Below are 12,697 nucleotides of genomic sequence, written 5' to 3' on the forward strand. Positions count from 1 at the left end.
GATTTCGAAAACAGTGCTTGAACAAAAGTATTAGCATTTTATTTAATTGTTGATCACTTGATTATTTAAGGAACACAAAGAATTGAAGATAATGATGAGCACACTGAGAAGCAAAAGTAAAAGATGACTGTTGTAGACTTTTTCCCCTTTAACTAACGTCGGTCTCTGTCACGTATACCACTCAAACACCAGTGTCGTTGGAATTCTTGATTGATAATCATGAGACGGACAGAAAAGTTAGGAATGACCTATACTACCATGGAAAAGAGAGGGTCAATATTATCGGTGCCATTGAAAACCGAAATAACCCACTACTAGTGGGCCACTATCGACAATCGATTTAACTCTAATTCTGTACGTTAAAACGATTTTGTCGAGCCTAAAAAGCCATTCATAATATGGATAATATGGACGACACTCACTCGGAGTTTTCGAGCGACGTGTGCTAAGTACGATCTTCGGCGGTGTGCAGGAGAACGTTGCGTGGCAGCGAAGAATGAACCACGAGCTCGCTGCACTTTACTTTGAACCCAGCATCCAGAAGGTGGCCAAAGTTGGAAGGATGCGGTGGGCAGAATGCCGGACAACAACCCTGCAAAGTTGGTGTTCGCCACTGATCCGGTTGGCACAAGAAGGCGTGGAGCGCAGAGAGCACGATGGGCGGACCAGGTAGAGCGTGATCTAGCGAGCATTGGGCATGACCGAGGATGGAGAGCGGCGGCCACAAACCGAGTATTATGTCTTATCTTAAATGTGATGTTGTACAAATAAATGTATGTATGTATGTATGTATGTATGGACGACATTCCGTGCATTTTTAGTTTGACCTTCTAGTAACCCTGACCATTAGAATAGCGAGTTTCTGGTAGCCTCTTCCTCAAATTAATAGGAACATTATTTCAGTTGTTGTGGTAGTTGTTAACTTTGTTTCCTATAATAATGGAATGTTGATTGATTCCAATAATGTTGAATGCACAGTGGTGGTTCAAACCTACCAAAAACATGTACACTCAGGTCTTTTTTACACGGGGAATACGTACCATGTAGAAAAAACCTACGAGATTTTGATTTTTCACATGTTAAAATGTTTTAAAAAATCGGATTTTGATGCCATTTGTAATTATAGCATGCTATGGTCCATATAGACATATTTTAAATTTTTTGTATTTGCACCAAAAATTGTGATTTTTTTAAGTATGCCATTCGATTACCTATAGCTTGAAACGGATAATGTGATTGGAATCAAGTCGATAGGTTGTATCGTTGTCGAGAAATCGTTAAAAACGTAACGTGTAAATCGCGAAAAACCGTGTAAAAATACCGTGTAAAAAAAACCGCGTGAAAAAAAAACGGATAAAAAAGACTTCAGTGTATTTTTTTTAAATTGAGGTGTGCAAACGTTATTTTAGAAGCGTATTTGCTTCAGAAAAGTTGATACAGCATATTTTGATGATAGTAGAACATAGATGATATATCCAGCTAGAGAGTACTGAAAAAATAAAATATTCTAAATAGTTTAAAGGTGTTTAGTGCCTTCAGATAAGTTTGTAATTCTAGCAACTTTTCTAAAGATGTATACTCAGTATATTGACTGTATGATGTGTTAATTAACGTTTTTATAAAACCCTTCAGAAATCGATTTTTGTTAAAAAAAAAACTACGAAATCTCATTTTAGTAGCATGATGTGTTCTAGAACGTTTTGAATATCATTAAGTCATAAGTTTTTTTAGAAGATATTAAGGTGTTAAAATTAAAAGTTCAAAAGTTATTTAATCCATAAAAATAGGCCATTTTCCATCCAAATATATGATCCCTGACTTTCTAGAACATATAATGTTGCTAAAATGAGATTTCGGAAAACTTCTAACAAAATTAGGGTTTTTATACAGTATACGAAATTTGAAACTTAGGAGATCGTAGTGAGCTGTGCTCGAAGGGAGACTTAGAAAATTTTCAGCCGTCAATTTTTGCTCCGTTTTTTCTAGACTTTTGTGAAGTTGTAATTAGTGTTCCTTCAACTATTTGCCATCCCAGAGTTCTTAAACCACTGATCATCTCGGAACCTAGCACCATTGGTTGTTCTTTGTGGCTCTTTGTGTTCCTTACAAGTGGGTCAGATTCTCAGATTAGCAGCCTGAATCCATTCAGCCACAATTGTGCTTTCATCATCTGACTAATCAACTGATTGGCCATACAGGATTTTTGGTTCGCTTGTCCGATACTAAGAATAGGAAAACCTATTTTCGAGCCCAGTCAACCAACCCTTGAGTATGGAGATCACTGTAACAAGACATCGTTCATGGATCAATTTGGTGAGTCCGTTGCAATTTATTCTGGTGCTAATAATTGGCAGGATCCAATATTTCCGCACAGTTTGATGTTTATAAAGTACTATCAGTTAAAACTGTGTTTTTGAGATTTGTCTATATATATTCTTTGGTGCTTCCTACATCGGTTGCAGGACAGTGTTACCGATTTATATTGGATAATCCAAAGCTATGTTGATCATTATAACATTAAATTTTGAATAACAACCCTAATAAACAAATACCATAAACGAACTGTATCTCGGATAGGTAAACCATCCCACATAGGGTTTGGATGATACCCCGAACACGTCGTTAAGCTCTCTTTTATGGTTATTTTTATTAGGGAAATGATAAGACAATCTTATTCAAATGTCGTAATAATACCTCTGACCAAGGAAGAATGATTTATATAGTTTTCATAAAAGTTGACGATACAAATACTAATGAGGAAAGGAATTCCGCATTTCCTTTTCCCAAGTCCTTTTCCTCTCCTTCCCTTCCCTTCTTTTCTCTTCAGAAAGCGAGTAATGGCGCTATAACCATATGCCATATAGGGCTAGGACAAGAGTTAGTGCTCAGGTCCCAACCGCTAGAAGAAAATGGTAGCGAGCAAGGGCGCTATAACCTAGGCAAATACAGCATTCCCTCCGTATAGGTTACGTCCGCACACCGCTCTCTGTTGTCCTTCGACTGAGGTCGGCTGGATCGATTGAGGGATGGCAGTGGGTTGGCGGTGCCGTCCACGCTTGTACGGAGGGAGGACTGTACGCTCGAACACAAGGGGTAAATACCTGTGTTCCATCCCAGGAGATCGGACAATCAAGGAGTGTACATTAACTTTCTTAGCTCTGTCACTCCCAACGATTTATATAGCCCTGCATACGGAGCGGTTGGTACGGTATGTCCCCGCTCTTTGATTACCTGTGGATTAAATGTTAACCACTGTCTATACTTATTAAGTAGACATGGTAAACATTCACTTCCACAAAAATTAACTTAACGCTACACAGTAGGCCTGGCCGCTTTATTGTTTGTTTCACATCCTTGATGTGCAGCAGGCATTAATAATGACAAGAAAAATGATAGATGTATCATTTTCCAGGATTCTTTCAAGTACTGGCTGTGTATGTGTAGACTAGACTAGACTAGACTAGACTAGTATACGAAATTTGAAACTTAGCGAAGTTGCTAGAATATGCATTATTTATAACTTTGCTGAGGACAATGACCACTTTTAAGCCAATTTAGAAAATCTGATGTACCAGGTGTAAAATTTGAGTTTAGAAAATTTGATTAGATCATTGTTCTTCTAATTAATCTACCAACTTCTCTTAAAAGCTACCCTTCTAAAATATCGTTTACCGTTTACGTTCAAATAAAAACGCATGTTTTTGGTAGTTTTGATTCGCGCTGGCTACTAATTTTTTGATCGAAAGTCACTTAGTCCAGCCAAAAGGGAAGTTACCCAAAAATAGGAAAATAAGGTTTTACTCAAATCTGAGAAAACGTGCCTATGGAGGAAAGTGGGTAAGGTTTACTCAGATGATGACATTTGTCAACTGAGTAAACTTTACCCATTTAGATAGAAACGAATGAATGCCCCATTATTTCGTCCAAGAAGAATATAAAAAATATGTAAATTCTGTATTTTTTCTACCAAATCATTTCGTAACTCGTAAATTGTAAAAATAAAAAATAAAAATGAGATAATAGGGGAAATGGCTCTAATGTCCATAGGCCAGGATCTAAGATTGGGCCCATCGCTGAAAATCTGCTGTTTATCAATTTTATCTAGATGAACACGTCATTGGGACGGTACTTATAGATATTTTTGGTCACTATAGAAAATTTAGTCGATTGCTGAATTTATCTATGGGCCCAAATAAGGGACATTTAGGCCGACATTACATCCGTTTCCCCTATGTATTTAAATTGCTTCAGTCTGGATGGTCTCCATCAACTTCATCCAAAAAATCCTAACATACTTTCGGGAACTGTTTGTTACTTTCATGAATCACCAACTAGCTGCTGAAGTAATGACATTTGATTGTTAGTGAAATGCTTTGAAACAAAAAAAAATATCTTCTATTTAATTCCATGCTATAGATCAGGGGATGAGTACTATATTTTGATAAGTCTTTAGTAGGATTGACACTGATAAAGACTGCACATTGTAGTCAAAATACGTATGTGGATACAAAAAAATAATTAAGTGGAATTAAATGGAAGATAACTTTTTTTGCTGTTTAGCTGCTGATGGTTTCGTCATCCAGGGCTGTTACGGAACTGCTCCATTTTCACTGCTTCACTTCTATAAACGGATTTTAGACTCACTGCGCAAAAATCGCTTGTTCACAACTTCAAAGTGTGCCATTTTAATATCATTTTCCAAGAATATCTATCCAGATTCTCACTCTCCACTTATCCGAACAAAACCTCATTTTTTGACATCTCCATACAGCATGCAAAAATGAGTGCGATCTACCCAGTTACTGAGTAGCCTCAAAATAGCATTTAGCTTATACACGTTGAATGTAATTCAACCAGAAATGGTGCAAATATAAAATATTACACAACGGTAATCGACAATCGTCGATACATGGATATAAATCCCCTTATACCCTGAAGTAATAAGCATACGCCTTGCATATAAATGGTCACACATGTCTTCTTTGCAAATTTGGACCGTCTTGAAGCTTGTATAGTGTCCAGCCATTTGTCTATTAGATCCATCACCAACCTGTGCGAATATAAGCGTGACAGAAAAATAAACAGACAGACAGACAGACAACACTAGTCTCTTACATACATATAATTATTATCAATTAATAATTTCTCGATCAGAATTCATCGTTATTCCTTGGATGCCTTTACTACGTTAATTTTGAACTATTTGATTAAATGCACATCATTTTAAACAATTGATTAGTAGAAAGATTTTGATAATCTTCAACGGTAAGTTGATATAAAGCTATTTGCAAAATTGCGGTTATAAATATTTATTTTCATTCAGTTTGCACTGAAGCCGTTATTCAAACATGTAAGACAGTATCCTTTCATCCTAAATTTTAGTTTGTGTGAAAATAAACTGAAAGCGATACGCAGAACACTATTCTATACAACCAGCAGTAGATGAATTTCAACGTTTGGTAGTAACTGAAACAAGTCATATTGCATAAATGTAATGTAATTGTATACAACCGTGTAATTATAACCTCCAAACAAAAACATTCTTACTAATTCTACCACAACATTTTATAAGTGCATATATTGAACAAAGTAAAAGAACGCTTAGCCTATTTAAAACATAAAATTACCTTGAACAATTGTACTCCAATAACAGCGAACATAAACTGAAGTAGATATGTCACAAGCATAATGTTGCCTATGGTTTTTATAGCAACTATCACACATTTCACTACGTACTGATGAGAGATCGCGTTGGAAGGCATATTATCAGGTTGAGGCGTTGGATATGATGTGATACGTTTTTGTCCATCGTTGTTTTTGACGTTTTACACACAATTCGAAATTTGGGTTTCAATTTTGTTATGTAGGGAATGATAGTAATAAATGAATTGAAACAATGGAAAAGATTATTGATTACTGTAAATATAGAATTAAACCTTAAGGTGCTGAATTAGTGTTTATTATGATAACAATCTGGTCATTTGTCAGCCTATGAAAATGCAGGGGTGTTCATGTTTGTGTTTTTAAGTGCTGCGCTACCTTATCAACCTTATAACAATGTACGACGACGTGTGTGCTTACCGAGTTTTTTTTAATGTATGTTGATGAGGAACAGAACATAGCTTTTCAATATTATTCAAATTTATAGATACCCTATTATATATATATTAATGCTATGACAGATTTTAGTTTCTACATATGATGAGATCATGCTTACCTAAAATTGATTGGAAAAGTTGCTTGTTAATTAAGAATGCACGAAACATAAAACTATCATTTAAAATATAATCTGTATTGTCGTTTGTTAACACTTTACCTTGAATACAGCATTATTTGTTGTAGAGAAATAATAAAAATAAATAATACAATACAAAATATACGAGTAAAGAAGCAACTATTTATATTATGATTATCAATAATCCTGCAAATTAATTAGCCAGACGATCTTGTCTGGTGGGAAAAATAGCCATATTTGAATGGCCACAAATATATATGGTATATATGACACACATATCTTGAACAACATATAAAATCAGACACACGAATGTCACAGAAGTGATAAAGTGTCACTAATAAATAATAATAATAATAATAATATAACATCAACTTTACTCCGGAAAATTTTAGCATGCTCATTAGGGTGGGTCCCCCTGCTCTCCACCGCTCTTCGCTTTGTATTGACGTCTCCAGCAACTCTGCCAAATTTGAAAGAATTTGGCTTTGATCTGGATTTGCGGGAGAACTTTAAAGTTCGTATGGTTTTGATGAACATTGGGCAACTTTTGAATTTTTTACACGCAAAGATCCATTTCCGATACATTTGTCCATACGAAATTTAACATTCTCCCGCAAATCCAGATCGTATCCTAATTGATTAAAATTTGACACAGTTGTTGGGGACCTCAATGCAAATGATATTCTCCTTAATAAAGATAACCTAACTAACTTTACCTCAATACGAATTGAAAGGGTACAAATGATGTTGAGTTGTGAATGATCCACGCTTATTCCTTATATCGGAAAACGATAAGTGCCAAAATCTTGGTCGAGTGATACTTTATACCCCGTTAACATTACTGCCTATATCACGTAATATAGGCTGTCTTGCAATGAGCACTCATACATAGGAATTCCAGTGAAAACTAGATGTATGAGTGCTCATTGCAAGGCAGCGTATATCACGTGATATACGCTGTAATGTGAACGAGATATTACTCAAAATAAATACGTTACTCGCGCCATTTTCCCTAGATTAGATACCCAGCTAAATAATATTATCACACCAAAAAATGTTCACACCGTCACCCTTAGAACATAAGTTGGCCATAACCTCAAAATTGTTGCAAATAGGCAAAAAAAAAAACAGTTGAAATAGATGTTTTTTTAGCTGTACACACTTAGATTTTTTTGCCGAGATGGGCACCACCGAGCAGCTCGGCATTTTATTTAGCTGGAAATTCAGCAAAAAATATGTTTGTTAGCTGAGATCTCGGCAAAATTCCCGTTTGTTAGCTGAATCTCGGCAAGTTTTTCACTGAGATGCAGCAAAATAAAATGCCGAGCTGCTCGGTGGTGCCCATCTCGGCGAAAAAATCTAAGTGTGTACGAAGAAAACTTGACAATCAAGACGTCACAAAAATAAGTATAGTAGAACCAAAACCAATGCACAATGGTCCCAAAGCCGTATTTAGGAAGACAAAAATGTTTGCGCCCAAACCGTCAGTTTTAGGTATATGCTTTCTTGGGGAAAGTTGCTTCATATTCTTTGTTCAATCTTTATGTTCGTAAAAGTAGTGAATTAAAAATACAAACTTTTTTTATTATTTGAGGTAGACCAAAGCAGTGTTCTAAACAGTTGTAGTACTATAAATTCAAAGCAACTTTGTTGAAGACACAACGTTTTTATCTCTTATGGTTCATGAGTTATGATTTTTTTTTAAACAGCAGGTTAGGGTGGCCACTAAAATATAATTTCTTGAATATATTTTCATGCGTTAATTTCTCGTAAAAACATTGTTCTGATTACATTTAGAACTTTTAATGACGCAGATTTTTGCTCAAGCAACTAGGTTATTATCTTTTTTGATTAGAAAGTTAAAGGTTATTTTTTTTCGAAAAAATGGCTCTTTTCAATTGCAAATATCTCAAAATGGAGCAAACCGATTTTGAAACATTTGATTTCATATATCTGCAAGAGCTTTTTCTGTTTAAAGCATTTAAATTAATTAAAAAAAAAGTAATATTTTTCAGGAAAAACTAGCCATAACTTTTCAAATAAAAGAGATAACAACTTAGCAAAAATATGCGTCATATATTTAAAGAATGCCGATTGTCTAGGGGCCACCCTAACCTGCTTGTTTTAAAAAAAATCATAACTCATGATATGGTATATGGTATATGGTATATGATAAATATATGGTGCGTGTGTGTATGTGTGTGCGTGTTGGTGTGCTTTGAAAAAGGCATTGTAAGCTTTGCTACAGTATACACCGCAGATTATATAACTTAGAAGACGTAATTGTAATGGCTGTAAAAGCTCTCTATCTTAATCTGCCAAGCCTGTTTGTCACTAGCGTTTACAACGCACGATGCCAGCGTCCCAGGAGATATAAACGTCATCCAAGTGAGGATACATCCCAAAAAACTTCTCAGTTTATTTTTTAAAGACGTCAGCTTGATCATGTATCATTTTAAAGATCTTCATCTGCCCAACAATTCAAATCACATCTCTCAGATATTCTCTCATCATATCAGGTTGCGCAGAAATTATTGCAAAGGCCTCCAGGTGATCAAAGATCTACAATATTATACTGCTCAACATTCAAAATCATATCTCCCATGCATTTTTCAAGATACCAGGTTGCTCAGAAATTATTCAAAAGACCTCCATGTCTCCAAAATATCAGTTGTCATCCTCGCATTTATCGCAAGGATCCGACTCTAATTGAACGGTCCCGCTATTTATACCCTTCGGAGTGTTGAAACACCCTCCAAAGGCGCGCCCCTTTGTCAGTCAAAATTGGATTCCTTAGCAACAAAATTAAGGAATGACACTGATAATGACCATGTACCACGAAAAGGTGATCTACCCACGTTACGGGGCAACACGGCAGCTTGAAAATTATTCCAAAGTCCTTCAAAGCGTCTGCTTTTTTTTTTGTTAAACTTCAGGATTGATCAGGTACAATTGTACTGAAGACGTTCAAACTGTTCATATCTCTCGGATATATTCTCATGATGCAAGGTGACTCCAAAAATATTCCATCAGGTGATCAGAGATCTTTGTTTCGAGACATCTGGCTGACCAAGATTTGTTCTGAAAATCTTCAACTATGTAACAATTCAAATCAATTTTTCAATTATGCAATGAGTCACGTGGTATGGCCCCTCACAGCTCAGTATGTATGGTCACCTCAGAATGTCTTCGTCATCTTATCTTACTACATAACTTTTTTTTTATCTCCACAAAGTACAAATTGGCTCAAAATTATTAAAAAAATTTCGTGCTCTAAATTAATAGCGCCATGAATAGCGTGTTTCAAGAGGCAACGTCTTGAGCAAAGTTGATGAGCATGATCTGTGTCATCTTTAGAAGGCATGAGTTTTGGGATTAATCCCCCTAAAATGATATGAGATATTTATTTTTTCACAACATTGAGATAGATGGTTGATGTTTTGAGAAATATTGTGGGAAAATTAAAACTAACAACTATGTATAAAACGTCAACATTTTAACTTGCTTTGTAGGAGGGATTGTTTTTTCAAAAATGAACCCCAAAAAAACAGTTTTTATTGCAAAATGTAACGTATTTTTAACTTTTACATGTTTTCAATTTTCTACATAGTTTCTTTTTAGTTATAATACGCAACTTTCTCGAAGATACTATTGACGAATTTCACGCTAACTCGACAAATGGTTGGCAGCACCCTCTTAGATGTCAATGAAACTTTGTAAGTGTATGGATTTCCTCTACTTAAGCAACTTTGCATACTTATTTTCTTCAAAAAAAATCTAGACCAACATTTGGAAAGGGCAGAACTTTTTTGTCATGATTTTCTTCGAAACATTATTACTCAATAATGTCAAGTCTTACAAAAATGTTGCCAAAAGATGATTTGTTTTGAGAAGAAAGTATAAAAAAAAAACAAAGTCTGTTTTCTGCACAAAATAATTTTTAAAACTTAAAAATGAGATTTCTAAAAACACATTTTTTTTAAATCTGAAACTTTTTCTAAAGACAGACATACCATTTATCTACAACTCGTTGATACATCCCAAGATGGGCACTTTTAAAGGAAAAAAGTGATTCAACAAAAACTTTTTCGTGTCCGCACTGAATAAAAACTATGATTTTTTTTTTCAGGGTGGGAACGACAAATTTAAAAATTTTGATAGACGTTTTTCACGTCTACCACTAAATAAGATTGAGTTAAACTCCAAATGCAAAATAAAATGATCTTTTATAAAGCTTTTGAATATTAAGGAAGGGTCAACTAGTTTCGGAGATATGGACGGAACATGTTATAGTAAATATGGGTGTCGATATATCAAATCACATAAATCAAAAACAATATATTTTTAACGAGTGAGAAAACCAGTTTCAATGTCACAAAATGTACCTTTAAAATATATATTATTTCCCGTTTAAGATGTAGGTACAGAAAAGGTACGATGTAGGTACGACCACAAGCCTGTCTATAGGTACCGTAAAACGGGGTATCTTTGATAATGCGGATTACTTTGATAGTATAATGTAAAGATTACATTTAAATTAAATTAAATTTTAAATTAGAACATTGGTTCCATATTGTAGCTTAGGGTATTTCCGTTGATATTGCATATAGTTTTTATATAGCATGTGTAACATATTTTATTAAAAAACAATTTTCGTGTTTTTCGCCTTTTTTAAAAAGCACTCAAACCATCACTTATGAAATGTCTTTCCGATGTAGCCATCACAAATGGCAGCACAATTAATCATTAATAAAAAAAGCGAAATGAGCAATAAAAAAAAAATCTGAAATTGGCCACTAAATACTACAGGGGTGCACCAATAAACAAAAACAAAGTTGCAATAGAAATGAAGAAAAAGGCTTCTTTTAATAATTTGAACGTGGGCGGTGAAAATGGCAAAAAGGGCAACAGTAAATAGAATACGCTCAATTAAATAAGGATGAATCTTCACTAAATTAGGAAATTTGAGCACAAATAACTTACCGACGTCACCTGCAGTTGAACATATTTTCCCATAAAAGTGTCAAAATGAGCAATGTCATATTGAATAACCGCGATAAATAAATCTAAAATGTCCCACATAAAGCGCACAGTTATCACTGTTTAAATTCAAATATGCTGTAAAATCGTGATTATTTCCCCAAAAAGAAAATGAAAATATCTTTTAGAAACTGAAAAAGTTCCAGAAACCAGGAGATAAATGTATGCTTGAACATGAGGATGAGCCATCGTAAAATATGAATCGTTCTTAATGAAAAGAAAATAATTCATGCAGATAAGTAAAAATGAGCAATTAAAAACGAACACTGCTCAATATAAAATAGTAGAAAGGTAAATGAATCATTAAACAATGACGATGTTCCTTATTAAGTTAAAAAAATATCCTTAAAATAGATCGGGTTGCTCCTTAAATGATTGATCAAAATACGTTAAAAATCTTAAAATGCTCAGTAAATATTTAAAGTACGCTCCCTAAAATAGAGAAAACTGTACATTAAGCATTTGAAAATGCTCCTTAGTATGCACCGCTTTGCACCATTTTGAAGTGTAATTGTACCATATATCATGGGAAAAGCTGCTGTAGAAAGGTTAATAAGTACCATGAAATCAGCTGAAATGTTCAGTAAAAATGCACAAATGCACACAATGATGAGTTTGAGTTGAGTTGAGAATGAGTTTGAGTTGAGTTGAGAATGAGTTTTCTCTATTTTAGGGAGTTTACTTTAAATATTTACTGAGCATTTTAAGATTTTTAACGTATTTTGATCAATCATTTAAGGAGCAACCCGATCTATTTTAAGGAGATTTTTTTTACTTATTAAGGATAATTTAATCTGTTTTATTGAGCAAAAGTAGGGCTACCATATAAAAAAAAGATCCAATCATATTCAGGAAATATTCCATTAGATTGAAAGTTCATGAGCCAATAACGCAGATCAATTTCCATATGGTATTTTCAAGATAGCGATAAGTAATGATACTGTGTCTTTGCTAACAAAGGCGATGTCGATAAAGAAGATTAACGAATGAGGGTCTCATTGAAAAAGGTATCATTAAACAAAATCAAAAGAGCACTAAAAACAGCTGTTTGAGCAATATATATGTCACAAAAGAGCACTAGAAAATGCCATTATAAAGGTAAAAAAAGACGCAAAAAGCACAATGAATGTCCCAGGGAAAATTTCAAAAACGCTTAACAAAAAATAAGAAATGAGCTAGAAACGTATAAAATTAGCACTTTGAAAAACTAATTGAGCATTTTATAGGCCATGAAGGTCACTAAGAACGAAAACAATATCTTTTGAAAATCTGCAAATCTTCATAGAACCACAGACAAACAGACATAACACTCGCATCTTGTACATCGAACTCGCATTTAACAGTCAATTTAAATATGTGTTAGCTGATAGCACCTCCGCCAGTGGTGCCCATAGTTAATTTCTTTGCGTTTGACGTTTACAC

The 12,697-nt window shown here is 34.4% G+C and overlaps 1 protein-coding gene across 4 annotated transcripts in view; it reads right to left on the reverse strand.

The window, feature by feature from the left end:
* The window catches only part of LOC135711972 (muscle calcium channel subunit alpha-1-like), a 56,694-nt gene that overhangs the window by 11,598 nt on the left and 32,399 nt on the right, over window positions 1-12,697 (reverse strand). For 2 of the 4 annotated variants that reach the window (XM_065234944.1, XM_065234942.1), the window contains one exon: window positions 5,628-5,735. The exons of the other annotated variants lie outside the window; for them this stretch is intronic. In XM_065234944.1, the coding sequence (XP_065091016.1) occupies window positions 5,628-5,735 (108 nt within the window). The remainder of the gene's footprint in view (window positions 1-5,627; window positions 5,736-12,697) is intronic. 4 annotated transcript variants of the gene reach the window in all.

This window comes from Ochlerotatus camptorhynchus, unplaced genomic scaffold (genome assembly GCF_037179485.1).
Source record: "Ochlerotatus camptorhynchus isolate MF236.1 unplaced genomic scaffold, CSIRO-AGI_Acam_v1.1 ptg000448l, whole genome shotgun sequence".
NCBI classification, from domain to species: domain Eukaryota; kingdom Metazoa; phylum Arthropoda; class Insecta; order Diptera; family Culicidae; genus Ochlerotatus; species Ochlerotatus camptorhynchus.